The sequence below is a fragment of the Entelurus aequoreus genome, linkage group LG13 (genome assembly GCF_033978785.1).
Source record: "Entelurus aequoreus isolate RoL-2023_Sb linkage group LG13, RoL_Eaeq_v1.1, whole genome shotgun sequence".
NCBI classification, from domain to species: domain Eukaryota; kingdom Metazoa; phylum Chordata; class Actinopteri; order Syngnathiformes; family Syngnathidae; genus Entelurus; species Entelurus aequoreus.
Genome location: NC_084743.1, coordinates 9,029,820 through 9,049,408, shown reverse-complemented (window position 1 = coordinate 9,049,408; position 19,589 = coordinate 9,029,820). Strand labels below are relative to the sequence as shown.

The 19,589-nt window shown below is 41.5% G+C and overlaps 1 protein-coding gene across 1 annotated transcript in view; it reads right to left on the bottom strand.

Moving 5' to 3' along the window:
• neb (nebulin) overlaps window positions 1-19,145 on the bottom strand; it is a 105,308-nt gene extending 86,163 nt beyond the window's left edge. The window contains exons 1-27 of the mRNA XM_062068381.1: window positions 19,116-19,145; window positions 16,453-16,560; window positions 16,241-16,348; window positions 15,385-15,489; window positions 15,218-15,322; window positions 15,023-15,127; window positions 12,490-12,594; window positions 10,094-10,198; window positions 9,913-10,020; window positions 9,652-9,768; window positions 9,438-9,539; window positions 9,261-9,368; window positions 9,072-9,176; window positions 8,896-8,994; window positions 6,981-7,085; window positions 6,788-6,895; window positions 6,593-6,706; window positions 6,318-6,515; window positions 6,122-6,229; window positions 5,928-6,026; window positions 3,642-3,746; window positions 3,462-3,569; window positions 3,086-3,397; window positions 2,809-3,015; window positions 2,622-2,726; window positions 2,444-2,551; window positions 2,057-2,368 (exon numbers count right to left, since the gene is read on the bottom strand). Of these exons, the coding sequence (XP_061924365.1) occupies window positions 2,057-2,368; window positions 2,444-2,551; window positions 2,622-2,726; window positions 2,809-3,015; window positions 3,086-3,397; window positions 3,462-3,569; window positions 3,642-3,746; window positions 5,928-6,026; window positions 6,122-6,229; window positions 6,318-6,515; window positions 6,593-6,706; window positions 6,788-6,895; window positions 6,981-7,085; window positions 8,896-8,994; window positions 9,072-9,176; window positions 9,261-9,368; window positions 9,438-9,539; window positions 9,652-9,768; window positions 9,913-10,020; window positions 10,094-10,198; window positions 12,490-12,594; window positions 15,023-15,127; window positions 15,218-15,322; window positions 15,385-15,489; window positions 16,241-16,348; window positions 16,453-16,560; window positions 19,116-19,145 (3,399 nt within the window). The remainder of the gene's footprint in view (window positions 1-2,056; window positions 2,369-2,443; window positions 2,552-2,621; window positions 2,727-2,808; window positions 3,016-3,085; window positions 3,398-3,461; window positions 3,570-3,641; window positions 3,747-5,927; window positions 6,027-6,121; window positions 6,230-6,317; window positions 6,516-6,592; window positions 6,707-6,787; window positions 6,896-6,980; window positions 7,086-8,895; window positions 8,995-9,071; window positions 9,177-9,260; window positions 9,369-9,437; window positions 9,540-9,651; window positions 9,769-9,912; window positions 10,021-10,093; window positions 10,199-12,489; window positions 12,595-15,022; window positions 15,128-15,217; window positions 15,323-15,384; window positions 15,490-16,240; window positions 16,349-16,452; window positions 16,561-19,115) is intronic.
• Between the last annotated feature and the right edge of the window lie 444 nt (window positions 19,146-19,589).

Genomic DNA, 19,589 nt, shown 5'->3' with positions numbered 1-19,589 from the left:
TGAATATCTTAAAATAAGTTTTGTGGCACTTCCAACTTTGATCACAGCGTCATTTGCTAGGTAGAGTGGCACTTTCTATCATTTTCAGCAGACTGCATAGCAAAGGTGTCTATAGATGTTGTCATTCATCAGGTCATAGTAGTCTCAGGTAAAGTCTCAGGGGATTCAATCATCACAACTGGACTGTTTGGTTTCTCTTAGAAGATGTTTGCTCTCTCATCCGAGTAGACTTCATCAGTTCATGATCTTAGACTTAGATTGGTCACATCTAGTCTTAGACTTAGATTAGTCACATATAGTCTTAGACTTAGATTGATCCCATCTAGTCTTAGACTTAGATTGGTCTGATCTAGTCTTAGATTGGTCACATCTAGTCTTAGACTTATGTTGGTTACATCTAGTCTTAGACTTAGATTGGTCTGATCTAGTCTTAGATTGGTCACATCTAGTCTTAGACTTATGTTGGTTACATCTAGTCTTAGACTTAGATTGGTCTGATCTAGTCTTAGACTTAGATTGGTCAGATCTAGTCTTAGACTTAGATTGATCCCATCTAGTCTTAGACTTAGATTGGTCTGATCTAGTCTTAGATTGGTCACATCTAGTCTTAGACTTATGTTGGTTACATCTAGTCTTAGACTTAGATTAGTCTGATCTAGTCTTAGACTTAGATTGGTCAGATCTAGTCTTAGACTTAGATTGGTCACATCTAGTCTTAGACTTAGATTAGTCACATATAATCTTAGACTTAGATTTATTCCATCTATTCTTAGACTTAGATTGGTCACATTTAGTCTAGTGACTGGTGCCAATACTTTAGTAAGCTTCATCAGTTCATGCTCATAGACTTAGATTGGTAAGATCCAGTCTTAGACTTAGATTGGTCACATTTAGGGTCAGATTTAGATTGGTCAGATCTAGCCTTAGACTTAGATTGGTTACATCTAGTCTCAGATTGGTCAAATGTACGCTAGACTAGATCTGACCAATCTAAGTCTATAAGCATGAACTGATTAAGCTTACTGAGGTATTGGCACCAGCCACTAGACTAGATGTGACCAATATAAAACTAAGACTAGATCTTACCAATCTAAGTCTAAGACTAGATGTGACCAATCTAAGTCTAAGACTAGATGTGACCAATCTAAGACTAAGACTAGATGTGACCAATCTAAGTCTAAGACTAGATGTGACCAATCTAAGTCTAAGACTAGATGTGACCAATCTAAGTCCAAGACTAGATCTGACCAATGTAAGTCTAAGACTAGATCTGACCAATCTAATTCTAAGACGAGATGTGACCAATTTAAGTCCAAGACTAAATCTGACAATCTAAGTCTAAGACTAGAGCCGACCAATTAAGTCTAAGACTAGATCAGACCAATCTAAAACTAAGACTAGATGTGACCAATCTAAGTCTATGACTAGATCTGACCAATTAAGTCTAAGACTAGATCAGACCAATCTAAAACTAAGACTAGATGTGACCAATCTAAGTCTATGACTAGATCTGACCAATTAAGTATAAGACTAGATCTGACCAATGTAAAACTAAGACTAGATGTGACCAATCTAAGTCTAAGACTAGATGTGACCAATCTAAGACCAAGACTAGATGTGACCAAGCTAAGTCTAAGACTAGATCTGACCAATCTAAGTCTAAGACTAGATCTGATCAATCTAAAACTAAGACTAGATGTGACCAATCTAAGACCAAGACTAGATGGGACCAAGCTAAGTCTAAGACTAGATCTGATCAATCTAAAACTATGACTAGATCTGACCAATCTAAGTTTAAGACTAGAGGTGACCAATCTAAGACCAAGACTAGATGTGACCAAGCTAAGTCTAAGACTAGATCCGGCCAATCTAAGTCTCTGATCATGAACTGATGAAGTCTGCTCGGATGAGAGACCAAACATCTTCTAAGGCCAGTTGCCTTTGATTGAATGCCCTGAGACTGCACAGCAAAAGGATGAGATCCACCCAGGTTTTGGGGCCATATGAATCCTCTCCCTTATGATGTTTGGAATATCATCATTGAGGCGGCACGTACGTCACTCTGTTTCTCCATCATGTCCCTGCAGAGCTGCACCCGCATGTTGTCAGGAAGGAGCGTGTAGTCGTGAAGGTACGTCCTGTAGCCAATCATGGTTTGGACACCTGAGGAGTGTTTGGCCTGGGCCACACTCAGCATGTCCACCGGGGTGTGGTACTTCAGCTTGGCCTTGTGGTAGTCCTTCTTGTAGTTCTTGTCGCTCTGCTGCTTGGCCACCTCCATGTAGTGAACCAGCAGAGGGTCGTCCTGCAGGCTGCGGAAGCCCACGTGTTGACCCCTGGCCTTCTCGTGTGCCAGTTTGTACTTGTACTGCGAAGGAAAGAAATCTTAAGTAAACACAGGTGGTAACATTTAGGCCGTCTAGAAACAAGTTCACCGACTCACATTGCTGGCAATGTCTCTGGAGGTTTTAGCCGCAACAATGGGAATGGCGTCTTCCTTCATGTGATGCCCTTTGAGTATATCTCTGCGGTGGGCGTAGGTGTAGTTATTCTGGAAAACAAACACTTTATGACATCTTGTACACAAAGTTTAGTACACGCTAAAAGACCCCGCAGCTAACCTGGCTGATGTTTGCGGCGTTGTATTTGGCTAGCACCAGTTCAGGAGCATCAACAGGAAGACTATAGGTGTGTTTGAACTCCTCGCCGCTGGCCTTGTAGTTTTTCTGCAGAATCACAGTTTGGAGATCCCTTTGAGCCATACAGGTCTACAAAGAAAGGCTGAGGGTTTTTGAAGGAGCCTCTTACCATATTAAGACTCTTGGAGTTGGCCTTGGCGAGCTCCATGTTCATGGAGTCGGTGACGCTGGTGAATTTAATGGTGTCGGGGTGTTGTCTGTACTTCCTCTCATCCAGGGCTGCTGCTGCCGCCTTTGCCTTCTCCACCTCCAGCGAGCCGATTGGAACCCAGCCGATTCCTTTCATCGAGGTCTCATAATCTTGTTTATATTGGTACTAGCAAGACAAGCAAGTTGGACTTTAGTCTTTTTAATGACCTAGGCATCCCCAACAGGTTTAAACTCACGTCGCTGGCATTGTAGTTCATAGTGCGAGCCAGATGCAGGTTCATGGCGTCCGGTAGGATGCAGAAATTGTGGTGGCGCTGCTTGTAGCCGGTTGAGGTCTGCACCTTCGATGCATGTTTGGCGTGGGCCACACTCAGCATGTCCACCGGGGTGTGGTACTTCAGCTTGAGCTTGTGGTAGTCCTTCTTGTAGTTCTTGTCACTCTGCAGCTTGGCCACCTCCATGTAGTGAACCAGCAGAGGGTCGTCCTGCAGGCTGCGGAAGCCCACGTGTTGACCCTTTGCCTTCTGGTACGCCTTCTTGTACTGGACCTGAAGGCCGAATCACCGTTTTGCATTTGAATAATTACTTTTTTCACAGGGTACTAAAACTTACATCGCTGGCAGCGTGTCTGGCAGCTTTGGCGGCGACAATGGGAATAGCGTCAGGTCTCAGGTCGTAACCTTTAGCGAGTATGTCCTGCCACGCGTACTTGTAGTAGTTCTGAAATAACAGATACGATTGGTCTGTAGAGGACTGTCCCAAACAAATAGGCGTTCCTGTCAAGATATTTACATTGCTGAAGTTGTAGGCGTTGCACTTCGCCTGGAGGAACTCTGGGATGTCAACGGGCAGTGAGTACTTCTGATGGATCTCCTCCAGACCTTTCTTGTAGAAGCGCTGAAAAGAAAGAGGAATACAAACTAGACTATGCAGAAATTGCATGTGAATGCTCAGATACTGAAGCTGAACTGAAAAGCTGAAGGAATGCAGAATAAATGTAGGAATGGTTTCAATATTGAAGAGGTGAAGCTCAACTGAAACGCCAGGGGAATAAAGAATGAAAGGGACAAGCGGTAGAAAAAATGGATCGGTGGTATTTTTAACTATATACTTCAAACTTAGCCAAAAGCATGCTTAGGCTGGAATATGAATTTGGCCGTCCTGGTTCAACCCATATTTAGAATCAGACCGGGACTTGAATCTGCGACCTTCAGCATTAGAGACGAGTGTGTTAACCCCTGAGCTGAACACCTACGCTGTCTATTTCTATTTCTTAAGGGAGCACACCATTGAGATGAGTGTACCCAGAATTCTTTGCTGCAACAGTACTACATTATCAGGTGATGTTGGGGATAAATCCATGGGTTTTCTCGGATAAGCGGAAGAAGATGGATGGATGGATGGATGGACATTAAAATATGTTACCTAATTGTATGAAACATTTGCTTGCAGACAAGCTAACATTCAGACAAAAAAGTTGAAACCGTAGCTAAGATTGATGGAGGAAATGAAGAGGTCCCTGGCTAAATGATGACACCTTGTGCTTGAACCTGTAAGTCAGTCAACAGGACAAGAATGCACCACTGCCCAAGTCTCGCTGTATGCCATTACACGACCACTCCAACAAACTTCTTAGGCTAGGTCAAACTAATACTCCCTTCCAGGGAGTGAAGTTTCGCATAAAGTATGCAACACCAGCCATCCATCCAGTTTCTTAACTAATCTGAGGTGGGGTCACAGGGGCCACAGCCTAAACAGTGAAGCCCTGACTTCCCTCTCCCCAGTCACTTCGTTCAGCTCCTCCTGGGGGATCCCGAGGGGTTCACAGGCCAGCCGGGAGACATAGTCTTCCCAATGCGTCCTGGGTCTGCCCCGTGGCCTCCTACCAGTCAGACATGCCCCAAACACTTCCCTCGGGAGGCGTTCGGGTGGCATCCTGACCATAAAAAGGAAGTCTAAGTCTAAGTCTAAGATGCCCCAACCACCTCATCTGGCTCCTCTCCATGTGGAGGAGCAGCGGCTTTACTTTGAGCTCCTCCTGAATGACAGATCTTCTCACCCTATCTCTAAGGGAGAGACCCGCCACCCGACGGAGGAAACTCATTTGGGCCGCCTGTACCCGTGATCTTGTCCTTGGTCATAACCCAAAGCTCATGACCATAGGTGAGGATGGGAATGTAGATCGACCGGTAAATTGAGAGCTTTGCCTTCCGGCTCAGCTCCTTCTTCACCACAACGGATCGATACAGCCTCCGCATTATTGAAGACGCCGCACCGATCCGCCTGTCGAGCTCACAATCCTCTTTTCCCTCACTCGCGAACAAGACTCTGAGGTACTTGAACTCCTCCACTTGGGGCAAGATCTCCTCCCCAACCCGGAGATGGCACTCCACCCTTTTCCGGGCAAGAACCATGGACTCGGACTTGGAGGTGCAGATTCTCATTATGCAACACAAACATAATAAACAATCATTGAATTAAAAGTTATAGAAGGAAAATAAAATTGTAATGCATATGAGCTACAAAAGGGACTATTCCTGGAACTACAAAAATGGCTGCTTATCTGTTCTCTGAATGCATTTAGTCAAAATAACACGGTTACCCACAATGCATTTCTGCGACAGTACTGTTTTTTGGCTAATTTCAGACTAAATCAATTATTTTTCCTGATAGTGTGGAACATTTACTTGCAGTCAAAGTTCTTTTTAGGGGGGGGAAGGTAACCTTGAGTCAGAGTGATGGGAGGAGTACCAATTATACTGTCAAATATTGTGGAAGATCATAGAAACCTAGATAAACGAACGGGATTTCTTTCTGTCTAAAAAAAAAAAGCAAGTTTTATTGTCTGATTAAGACGAATGTTTTGATGGTGGAATGTTTGAAATTGGGAGCAGTTGAAAGAAAAAAAAGGGTGAAAATACCATGAATTGATGAATTACTGACGTTCGAACGATGCGGGAGTTATAGGCAAAGGAGAACATAGTAATGAATGGATGAATGTTGCTGTAGTTGCCACACAATGAGGGCAAAGGCCTTAAAAGAGTTGTCTTGGCTGAACAAAGACCACCAGTGACTCACGTCACTCCTCAGGAGCTGGTTGACTTTGGCTTGCAACATGACGGGGTGGTCATCGATCGAAGTGAAGGGGATGGTATCGGGATGTGTTCTGTATTTTTTCTGCACACAATAAAGATGTACACGTGTGAAGGAATCCCTCGCATAAAGATGACACGTTTTGTTCAGGAATTGTACCAAACGAGTGTTGAACGAACCTCATCCAGGATTTGTCCGGCGTTCTTGGCATTTTCCACATCTAGGGAGCCGAAAGGAACCCACGGGGTTCCCTTCATGTAGAGGTTGTAGTCTGACTTGTACTCGTTCTGCATTGCAGAGAAACACAGACAGGACCCATGACTCTTGGCGCTCCAAAAAGTGAGATGAGTCTGGCTGAACCGGGTCATGACTCACGTCGCTCTGGATGATGTTGGCTTTCTTGGCCGTGTCCAGCTGCACCGTGTCGTGAGGAAGGAAGAAGTTGGTGTTGATGCTCCTGTAGCCCGTCATGCTGGCGATGCCCTGCGACTTCTTGGCTTGAGTGACTGACATCATGTCCAGCGGCGTGTGGTACTTGGTCTTGATCTTCTCGTAGTCCTTTTTGTATTCACGCTACGAGGACACGCATTACGACACTCAAATGCCACCAATGAAAGAAGGAATGAAGACAAAGGGTGGCATTTATTTACATCACTCTGGATCTTGGCCACGTGAACGGAGTGCAGGATCTTGGGATCATCGTGGATACTGAGCGCTCCAACCATCTGACCCTTGTTCTTCTCATATTCCTTCTTGTATTTCACCTAGAAAAATGACCCCTGATGAGTACCCTGATAAAAACCCTGGTATCCAGTACACACAGGTAATATGTGTCGCATACGTACGTCGCTAGCAATGTTGGTGTGAGCACGGGCAGCCAGGATCGAGATGGCGTCGCCTTTGACCTCAAACTTCTTGGCTTTGTCTCTCTCCCAGTCATACCTGTAGCAGTTCTGCAAGAACCAGATCCATTTAAAAACAACACCAACGTACTGTCCTAAAAGTCCTCTCTGTTTGCATCTGCAGGCGCTAGCTTACGTCGCTAATATTGAAGGCGTTCACTCTGGACTGCACAAAGAAAGGATAGTCTGGAGGCAGACTGTTGTTGCCCTTTGTTTCCTCGTATTTTGCCTTGTAGTTGAGCTGCAAAGACAATCAACTTGAGTTTCTATCTCTGCAAGCAATGTGACCAACAAGCTAAACCACCAAAACTTCCAAAAGCAAATAGCGCAATTCAGAGATCTGTTTTCAACGGTGCTAATATGTGGAGTGTCAGAGTACGATCGGTATGGGTCTATCTAAAATGATGTAAGACGAGAGATTTTCTTCCTAAAAAATAATTTTGCAGTCTGCTTTTGATGTTGTTCAGTCCCAGCTGACTCGGCTGAAACTCGTGCTAAATGCACAAAAATCAACTTCTCACAAGGTTGAACTTGAAATGGTGTCGACATATAAGTACTTGGGGATTGTTATCCATGAGAACTTGTCTTTTAAATCGCACATTGAAAAACTTGTGGCTAAACGTCAAATTAAATTGGGATTTTTCCCGAGAAACAAATCCTGTTTTTCGCTAAAAGTTAGGAAACGCTTGATCCTGACCACTTTTATGCCTTTGCCAGATTATGGAGACTTGCACCAGACTCTTATTTGAAAAAACTAGACACTGTATATCCCTGTGCCTTACATTTTATTACTAGCTGTGGTAACCTTGTCCACCATTGCACTTTGTATGCAACAACAAACTGTCCATCTTTGTCAGTACACATTTTCTTGATGGCTGTGTTGTATTTATTAATCACTTCTTGATCTGGTTCCCCTTTATGTATGACTGGAGACTCCAGTTACTACAGTTTAGGGTCACATGACATACTTGGTGTGGTTCCCCCTTAGTTCTAATCTTTTATGTCTAGAGATTATAGTCGCTGTAGACCAAGGTCACATGACATACTTGGTGTGGTTCCCCCTTAGTTATGATCTTTAATGTCTAGAGATGCTAGTCGCTACAGACCAAGGTCACATGACATACTTGGTGTGGTTCCCCCTTAGCTATAATATTTTATGTCTAGAAATTATAGTCGCTACAGATTAAGGTCACGTGACATACTTGGTGTGGTTCTCCCTTAGTTATAATATTTTATGTCTAGAGATTATAGTCGCTATAGACCAAGGTCACATGACATACTTAGCATGTTTGTTCCTCGAGCCAACACAAATCTTGAACAAACAGGTTTCAGATCTTCTTCTCCACGGTCATGGAATAACTGACAGAAGGATGGTTACCTGAACTCATCACTTTGGGGGAATTTCAGGCCATTTTAAAGGATCGAGAAACTGTTTCTATTGGGCATTGCACTTGTTTTTAACTTGTTTTTACTGAAACATTTCATACATTGTTTTATGCTAAAATATGTAAGTCATTTATTTTTAATTGCGGCATGTGACTGTTGCTGTTTTTTAGATGAATTTCTGTGGCTTTGTTTTTGCTGCCCTCTTTGCGGTCACTCTTGGAAAAGAGATTTTAATCTCAATGAGCTTTTACTTGCTTAAATAAAGGATATTGACTGATTAACTTAAAAATGCGTGTAGACTGATTTGAATCCCTCATGAAATAAAATGAAGGTTCAATCAGAAATAGTAAGTATGCAGGGATAGCTCATTTCTTGCCACAAGAGGGCAGCAGTGTATAAAAGCTTCCAGTCCGCCTCTCTTAGATCAGTCAAACTATTCTGGTCCTGCTGAACACCCGTTGCTATATTTACAACAGATCGACGGCTCTCCGGTTACCATGGTCACAAACAGACAGCTGGGCTCCCCGCATGATCTGGCACATTTTTAAAAAGTGATCTGCACATCAGAGAAATGTGGATGCGGCTCTTCGGTTCGAATTACGGTCGGCCCACTTGTCATTGTCCTGGCAGGGGAAAGGTGACGTGAAGCAGAACTCGCTACGTACGTCACTCAGCTGTTTGGCGTTGATGGCCGCTTGAACCATCACCGGCGAGTCCATCACTTGAGTAAACTTCACCGTGTCCGGGTGTTGCCGGTAAACGTTCTGCAAACGCAAGGGAAACATTCGTGTCACTCTCCCGAGAGGAGGACCGCCCGGCTTTCCGTCACAAGGACGCTCACGTCGTTGCACTGCTGCAGCTTCTTGGTGGCTTCGTACTCGGCCGTGGCGGTTTGAGGGAAGAAGCACTGGGTTTTCATCTCTTCGTAGTCGGCCTTGTACAGGTGCTGCAGGGACAGAGGGATGCGGTCTGAGGCGTGTGACAGCAGGGAAGGCGTTAACGGTGGATGCGAATCATTGCGACCAATCACCTCTTTCTTCATTTCCTCCGCCTGTTGGCAGTGAAGCATGTAGACGTCTTCGTAGCTGCCGACGTAGTGACCCTTCACCTCGTTGTCGTACTTCTCTTTGTAGCGCTTCTACAGAAACAAAGGGTTTTGTCGGACAAGAACGCATCAAAGACCAAAGGGTGCACATGCTCTTCTTACGTCCGTGAATTGTTTGAGCACAGAGTCCATCTGGAACTTGGGCGTTTCGCAGTAGTTGATGCTGGAGCCTCGGGACTTCTCATAGTTGTCCTTGTACACTTTCTGCAAAGACCATGAACCATTTCACTTCAGGTCATAGATCTCCAGGCTGATCTGTCTCTTCACACAAATATCAAGGAAAATGTAATGTACTAGATTCTTCGACAACACCTACATCACTGAGAATGTTGCCGGCGTATCTGAGCTGCCTGAGCCGAGGATTCTCTGTGGCGGGGAGCGTGTTGTAGTCCGACTCGGCTTTCGTCCTCTCGTACTCCTTCTTATACGTCACCTGTAGACACAAACGTGGACATTGAGGTGAGTGGAGCTAGACCCGCTGCCGTGTGTTGATCGGTGGACAGAGAACGGCCCTTTCCAGAGTGGGATAAAGACAAAAACTAAACGAGTCCGCCGTGGTTAACATCGGGAAGCTTACCCCACTCGCAGTGGACTGAGCCTTCTTGTGGGTGTCGTACACGGGCGTGTCTGTTTCCATGAAATAGATTTGGTCTTTTTTGTCCTCGTAGTCTTGCGTGTATTTTCTCTGTGGGGGAAAGAGGTTTGCGGTCAGCGGCAGGGACGAGGCGAAACAAGGGCAGAGTCTCTGGTGCGCTCACGTGGCTCAGGTTCTCCATGGCCACCCTGGCCGTGGCCACGTCGAAGTAGGGCGTCTCACACCATTGACCCTTCACCGTCTTATTGTACTCCTCTCTGTACTTGAGCTGGGGGGGAAGCACACAGCAACATAGTCACCACATCGGAGTTAATGATGAGCTTCCTTCAGCCGCCAAGACTTAGACAAACTTTAATGATCCACAAGGGAAGTTGTCCACTCTAGCGTGTACTGGGTGACTTAAGTCAAAGTCTTACTCTCTGAGTAGTACAGATGACAAAAGGGAGTTATTCAACGATGACGTGTTTGTGGAATCAAACTAGGAATGTTTGGACAGCCGGTGTTTGTGGTGTTGACCTCCATCCTGATCAGTGACAGCCGGGAGCAGCTGGCTGGTTATTTCCAGTCGCCAGGTCTCAAAGCATGCAGACAAAAGCTTTTCAAACCTTTTCTGTTCAGGTGCATGGGTGTTAGTACTGTTAAATTGATAGTAAACATTGGTAAATAGTATCTACTAGTCTCTACCAATATTTTGGTACCGGTACCAAAATTATTTTGATACTTTTCGGTACTTTTTGGTACTTTTCGAAATAAAGGGGAACACAAAAAATGTCATTATTGTCTTTATTTGAACAACAAATGTTCGTGTACATGAAACATATGTTTATTATTGTCATTTAGTCCTTAAATAAAATGTTGAACATACTAGACAACTTGTCTTTTAGTAGTAAGTAAACAAACAAAGACTCCTAATTAGTCTGCTGACGTATGCAGTAACATATTGTGTCATTTATACACCTATTATTTTGTACACATTATGAGGGACAAACTGTAAAAAATGGATCATTAATCTGCTATCTGCTTATTTTCTGTTTTAACATGTTCTATCTACACTTCTGCTAAAATGTAATAATCACTTATTCTTCTCTTCTTTGATACTTGACATGAGTTTAGGATGATACCACACATTTAGGTATGGATCCGATACCAAGTAGTAACAGGATCATACATTGGTCATATTCAAAGTCCTCATGTGTCCAGGGACGTATTTCCTGAGTTTATAAACATAATATACAGTAAATGAAAAAAAGAGGATGTTGTGATGCCAAACAATGGGGTAAGTGGTGGACCGGAACTTTTCAGAGGCAGTATAGTACCGAATATGATTCATTAGTATCGCGGTACTATACTAATACAGGTATACCGTACAATCCTAGTATGTACTTAGTTTGTGAGTACATTTTGAGCAAAGCACCACCTTTACATGTTTCTAAGTCATAGGACCACTGTTGGGCTAGCATCCCTCCCTTAGACGCCCGCCAAAACGCCCGTCTATACGGTACTCAGTTGTAATACACTTTTTCACCACTTGTGGCAGTAATGACGACATCAAACAAGTCAGAGAGACGTTCCTTAAAGGGGAACTGCACTTTTTTGGTCATTTTGTCCATCATTCACCCGAATATCGACAAGTATTAGCAATATTGTTATTACAAGTGCTGACGCAGAGGAACGACTTTTAGCGGAGCCAACTAGCTTATGCTGCTATATTGACATATTGAGCTGCTGCATGGCCTCTGAGTTGGTGAAAGTTCATTGTAGATGATACATCACCTGGATAGTAGAAGGTTGTGGACATAAACCCACAAGTTGGTCAACTTTGACATCCAATTTAGACCCGGAGATGGCCAGAGAGACACGGAAATATGTTTGTTTTTTTAACCCTTCATGATGAATTGTTGATGTAAAGGGGAATATATAAACATCCCATCAGTCTTTATCCCAGTGAGAGCAGACATTGTACAGTAAGTGATTGTTTTATTATGTTTGTTGTCTCTCATCAAGTCTGCCATGATTAGTAGTGTTGTGAACGTCGTGAAATTAATATTCAGCCGTATGCTTAAAATGAGCTAAGTGAATAAATATCATGTTATTATGAATTTTCCGACATTACATATATACTTAGAGCGTGTATATAAAACTTTGATGGAAGTATTTAGATGTTTTTAGAGCGCTTTAAAGCCATTATTATTATTATTATGATAAACTATAACCATTGACATTGACTCCATTGTGAGCTGACTTTTGCTAAGGTTTATTTATGATTTAGAATGCATAAGAAAAGAATGATTGACACATGTCCACAAATAAGTGCAGTTCCCTTTTAAGCACAGAAATGAAGACTAAAGTGGTGAATCTGTACTTTCATCTGCGCTTTGATTGTATTGACAGTTTTGCTAAGAAACAAGTATATTATTATTATTTATTATTAATTAATATATACATTTTAGCACTGTGTATGTAAATGTCTTTTTCATCAGTGTCTTCTCTTCGAGATGAATGTAGTGGAAAGAATAAGCCTCGAGGTTAAGAAGGTTAAGAAGGAAGAGAAGAACTCACATCACTGAGCTGATCGTTGGCTCTCTTGGCCATCTCCACCTCGGGGGGGTCCGGCAGGGACGTGTACTTGGCCAGGCGCTGCTCGTGACCTTTCTTGTACTGGACCTGAGGGGTCACACAGTACACCTCCATATGTGAACATCACAACCTTATACACCTCTATATGTGAACACAAGAGCATTATAGACCTCTATATGTGAACATCACAGCCTTATAGACCTCTATATGTGAACATCACAGCCTTATATACCTCTATATGTGAACACAAGAGCCTTATAGACCTCTATATGTGAACATCACAGCCCTATATACCTCTATATGTGAACACAAGAGCCTTATAGACCTCTATATGTGAACATCACAGCCTTATATACCTCTATATGTGAACATCACAGCCTTATAGACCTCTATATGTGAACATCACAGCCTTATAAACCTCCATATGTGAACATCACAGCCTTATAGACCTCTATATGTGAACATCACAGCCTTATAGACCTCTATATGTGAACATCACAGCCTTATAAACCTCCATATGTGAACATCACAGTCTTATAAACCTCTATATGTGAACATCACAGCCTTATAGACCTCTATATGTGAACATCACAGCCTTATAAACCTCCATATGTGAACATCACAGTCTTATAAACCTCTATATGTGAACATCACAGCCTTATAGACCTCTATATGTGAACATCACAGCCTTATAAACCTCCATATGTGAACATCACAGCCTTATAAACCTCTATATGTGAACATCACAGCCTTATAGACCTCTATATGTGAACATCACAGCCTTATAAACCTCCATATGTGAACATCACAGTCTTATAAACCTCCATATGTGAACATCACAGCCTTATAAACCTCTATATGTGAACATGATAACCTCCTAGACCTCCATAGGTGAACATGAGAACCTCATAGACCTCCATAGGTGACGCTGAGAACCTCCTAGACCTCCATAGGTGAAGATGAGAACCTCATAGACCTCCATAGGTGACGCTGAGAACCTCCTAGACCTCCATAGGTGAACATGAGAACCTCCTAGACCTCCATAGGTGAACATGAGAACCTCCTAGACCTCCATAGGTGAACATGAGAACCTCCTAGACCTCCATAGGTGAAGATGAGAACCTCATAGACCTCCATAGGTGAAGCTGAGAACCTCCTAGACCTCCATAGGTGAAGCTGAGAACCTCCTAGACCTCCATAGGTGAAGATGAGAACCTCATAGACCTCCATAGGTGAACATGAGAACCTCCTAGACCTCCATAGGTGACGCTGAGAACCTCCTATACCTCCATAGGTGAACATGAGAACCTCATAGACCTCCATAGGTGAAGCTGAGAACCTCCTAGACCTCCATAGGTGAAGCCGAGAACCTCCTAGACCTCCATAGGTGAACATGATAACCTCCTAGACCTCCATAGGTGAACATGAGAACCTCCTATACCTCCATAGGTGAACATGAGAACCTCCTAGACCTCCATAGGTGAACATGAGAACCTCCTATACCTCCATAGGTGAAGATGAGAACCTCCTAGACCTCCATAGGTGAACATGAGAACCTCCTAGACCTCCATAGGTGAACATGATAACCTCCTAGACCTCCATAGGTGAACATGAGAACCTCCTAGACCTCCATAGGTGAAGCTGAGAACCTCCTAGACCTCCATAGGTGAACATGAGAACCTCCTAGACCTCCATAGGTGAACATGATAACCTCCTAGACCTCCATAGGTGAACATGAGAACCTCCTATACCTCCATAGGTGAACATGAGAACCTCCTAGACCTCCATAGGTGAACATGAGAACCTCCTAGACCTCCATAGATGAAGATGAGAACCTCATAGACCTCCATAGGTGAACATGAGAACCTCCTAGACCTCCATAGGTGAAGCTGAGAACCTCCTAGACCTCCATAGGTGAACATGAGAACCTCCTAGACCTCCATAGGTGAAGATGAGAACCTCCTAGACCTCCATAGGTGAAGATGAGAACCTCATAGACCTCCATAGGTGAAGATGAGAACCTCCTAGACCTCCATAGGTGAACATGAGAACCTCCTATACCTCCATAGGTGAACATGAGAACCTCCTAGACCTCCATAGGTGAACATGAGAACCTCCTAGACCTCCATAGGTGAAGATGAGAACCTCCTAGACCTCCATAGGTGAACATGAGAACCTCATAGACCTCCATAGGTGAAGATGAGAACCTCATAGACCTCCATAGGTGAAGATGAGAACCTCATAGACCTCCATAGGTGAAGATGAGAACCTCATAGACCTCCATAGGTGAACATGAGAACCTCCTAGACCTCCATAGGTGAAGATGAGAACCTCCTAGACCTCCATAGGTGAACACGAGAACCTCATAGACCTCCATAGGTGAAGATGAGAACCTCCTAGACCTCCATAGGTGAAGATGAGAACCTCATAGACCTCCATAGGTGAACATGAGAACCTCCTAGACCTCCATAGGTGAAGCTGAGAACGTGGGAGAAGATGTTGGAGGTGGACTTACGTCACTGAGCACTTCCTGTGCCTGGGCCACACGACGTAGTTCAGGGCTGTCGATGTAGGGACAGAACATGGTCTTCTCTTCATCCCAGTCCTCCGTGTAGCGTTTCTGAGGGAGAACAATCACACGTCACTTCCTGGCAGGTGAAAGCGGACCTTCTCATTCTTCTTCTCCTTCTTCTTCTTCTTCTTCGCTCACTTTGCTGCAGTTTGCGGCGTTCTTCACTGCCAGGACCAGCTCAGGAGCATCCGGGGGCAGCAGGTACTTGTCCTTGGTCTCGTCCCACTTCTGCCTGTAGAGGACCTGAAATCCAGGAGCTTGTGAAGACCTCATCCCTCATACGTCTTCATGCCCTGTGGACTCACCTTGCTGATGAGGTCTGACACCTGCTTGACGTGAGCGATCTCCCGCGCCTCGCCGTCGTACATGCTGCTCGTCTTGGACTTGTTGCCCTCCATGCGGTATTTGATCTGAGGACCACATACACCTTTTACTCAAGACTGTGGGAGCACCTGTTACACACCTGCTCAACTTGTCCCGCCCACCTGTGCCAACTTGTCCCGCCCATATATATACATATATATATATATATATATATATATATATATATACATATATATATATATATATATATATATATATATATATATATATATATATATATATATATATATATATATATATATATATATATATATATATTGTGGATAATGCATATGTTTAAGAGTTATTTCTTTATTCATAATCATGTTTGAATCAGCTCATATTTTTCCATGTATACTCTGTATACCAGTTTCTCTTTGTCTTCAGATTGCCTGTTTAGACAGGGTCGTAAACCATCAGGAATGTGAACACAACCCCCAAGTCTCTCTTCTTATCAGTGTTGAGAGGAGGGGGGAGATGGGGGCTTTCTTTGTGTGAAAAGAGTTGCTTTTTCTTTTGGAATGCCAGATCAACTTGGGCTACGCATTTGGATGTGTTGTTCGAGGCTGGTCTCTATTCTCAAATATTTGACAATAAATGACAAAATACCTATTCTGTGCTTGGTGGTACCTTTGAGTTCAGTTTATATGTCATTAAGGAACAGCGTTTTACATCCCACTTGGAAGAACATCTGGTCAAACGCAACAATTTATATATATATATATGTGTGTGTGTGTGTGTGTGTGTGTGTGTGTGTGGTGACAGTCCCATCATAAAGTGCTCCGACAAAGGAGTTACCTCGCTGAGTTGCTCCTGGGCCTTGCGAATGCGGATCATCTCGGGCGTATCCATGGTGATGGCGGGCGGCTGCCCCCTGGACTGGTCGTACGCCTGACGGTACTTGTTCTGTCCAGCAGGGGCAGCGTATTACACAAGTTTGTAACGCTCACCATGACAGGAAGGAAGGAAGGAAGGAAGGAAGGAAGGAAGGAAGGATGTTGGTGTCTTACGTTGCTGAACTGCTCCACCATCTTGTGGCTGTGAGCCAGGTATGGAGTCATGAAGGTGGAGGTGTCCACCTTCACCTTCTTGGTCACTCTCCTGGTGGGCAGACCAGACTGGCAGAGAACACCAGGACCACCGTTAGCATGCTAACTCTTTTAGCCACTCTTTCACCTCATCTTGCACCTTAGAGTCATACAACTTGGTACGTGACACATGCTAATTGTTAGCATGCTAATTTTGGGGGGTTTTTTTAGCTAATTTTACAAATTTTTAACAAATGTTGCAGTTGTGCATGTTAGAGTCATATAAGTTGGCTCATGACACATGCTAACTGTTAGCATGCTAACTTTTTTTTTTTTTTTTTTTTAACTAATTTTACACGTTTTTAACAAATGTTGCAGTTGCACATGTTAGAGTCATATAAGTTGGCTCATGACACATGCTAACTGTTAGCATGCTAACTTTTTTCTTTTTTTAAAAACTAATTTTACACATTTTTAACAAATGTTGCAGTTGCACATGTTAGAGTCATATAAGTTGGCTCATGACACATGCTAACTGTTAGCATGCTAACTTTTTTCTTTTTTTAAAAACTAATTTTACACATTTTTAACAAATGTTGCAGTTGCACATGTTAGAGTCATATAAGTTGGCTCATGACACATGCTAACTGTTAGCATGCTAACTTTTTTTTTTTAAACTAATTTTACAAATTTTTAACAAATGTTGCAGTTGTACATGTTAGACTCATATAAGTTGGCTCATGACACATGCTAACTGTTAGCATGCTAACTTTTTTATTTATTTTTTTTAACAAATTTTACACGTTTTTAACAAATGTTGCAGTTGCACATGTTAGACTCATATAAGTTGGCTCATGACACATGCTAATTGTCAGTATGCTAACTTTTTTTTTTTTTTTTTTTAAACTAATTTTACACGTTTTTAACAAATGTTGCAGTTGCACATGTTAGAGTCATATAAGTTGGCTCATGACACATGCTAACTGTTAGCATGCTAACTTTTTTTTTTTAAACTAATTTTACAAATTTTTAACAAATGTTGCAGTTGTACATGTTAGACTCATATAAGTTGGCTCATGACACATGCTAACTGTTAGCATGCTAACTTTTTTATTTATTTTTTTTAACAAATTTTACACGTTTTTAACAAATGTTGCAGTTGCACATGTTAGACTCATATAAGTTGGCTCATGACACATGCTAATTGTCAGTATGCTAACTTTTTTTTTTTTTTTTTTTAAACTAATTTTACACGTTTTTAACAAATGTTGCAGTTGCACATGTTAGAGTCATATAAGTTGGCTCATGACACATGCTAACTGTTAGCATGCTAACTTTTTTTTTTTTTAACTAATTTTACACGTTTTTAACAAATGTTGCATTTGACAATGGTAGAGTGATATAAGTTGGCTCATGACACATGCTAACTGTTAACATGCTAACTTTTTTATTTATTTTTTTAACTAATTTTACACGTTTTTAACAAATGTTGCAGTTGTGCACATGTTAGAGTCATATAAATTGGCTCATGACACATGCTAACTGTTAGCATGCTAACTTTTTTTATTTTTTTTTAAACTAATTTTACACGTTTTTAACAAATGTTGCAGTTGTACATGTTAGAGTCATATAAGTTGGCTCATGACACATGCTAACTGTTAGCATGCTAACTTTTTGTAAGCTAATTTTACACTTTTTTTAGCTAATTTCTCAGCTGTACAACTTAGAGTCATATAATTTGGTACGCAAAACATGCTAACTTTTCTTGCAAGTTGTTTATGACAGTGAAGTATATAACTTATATATTATGGTTACTGTATTGCATCTCTTTAGAATCTTTTGTATACTCTGACAATGAAAATATTCTATTTATGAACAAGAAATGGTATTTTGCAGGGATTCCCTTATCACAGTCGGGTCTGGAACCAATTAATAGTCAGGACTGTAAAGTGGCGGTGAGGCGATGACAACTAAATCATTATTTGTGTACAAAGAGTAGAGGACAACAATTGTACTGAGCAAGAAGATGACAAATACTATCCAACACTTCATGCTAGCTGATCAAATATTGACTAGAAGCCATCAACTTGCCAAGCAACTCCTGTTTCATTCAGTGTGGCCCCGGGGACATTTTTAATGGACATTATGAAGATACTCTAACAAAAAAAACAAAAAAGTGGAATAAAACATCAATCAGATGAAATGTAAAGATTAAAAAGTTGACTCTAATAACACAAATCTGCCATGCAGGCGTTTTTTGTTTTTATTTTAAACTGTCAATACTCAAATAATAATAATGGATTATAACTAATGTTACGAATTATTGACATATTTAAGGCTCCAATTACTTCACATTAATTATTACACTTTGAATTGTTTTGGGGGAAAATATTGCATAATTTGTGTTTTTACCATAAAACTTCTTTAACAGAAAAATGCATCAAACATGAACAAAAACTACAAAGCCCCTGAAGGGAATTTTTTTTTAAATAATTTTTTATTTTATTTGTTTTTTTTAGACATGTATCTCTTCTTTTTTTAATAAAAAGTTTCTCGTGCGCACTAGAGACATGTCTAAAAAAAATAAAAAAATAAAAATGTTTTATATATATATGTATATTTTTTTTAAAGTTTCTCGTGCGCACAAGATAGTTTCTCGTGCTCATTAGATACATGTCGGAAAAAAAAAATTTAATTTAACTTTATAAAAAGTTTCTCTTGTGCACGAGATAGTTTGTCGTGCGCACAAGATACATGTCTAAAAAAAAATTTAAAAAATATATATATATATATTTTTTTTAATAAAATGTTTCTCGTGCGCACTACAGACATGTCTAAAAAAAAAAAAAAAAAAAAGTTTTTTATATATATATACTTTTTTAAAAGTTTCTCGTGCTCATTAGATACATGTCGAAAAAAAAAATTTAATTATACATTTTTTAAAAATTTTTTTAAAACTTTATAAAAAGTTTCTCGTGCGCACGAGATACATGTCTAAAAAAATAAATAAATAAATAATTGTATTATTTATTTATTTTATTTTTTTAAAGTTTCTCGTGCGCACGAGATAGTTTCTCATACATGTCTTAAAAAAAAAAAAAATTATACATTTTTTTAAT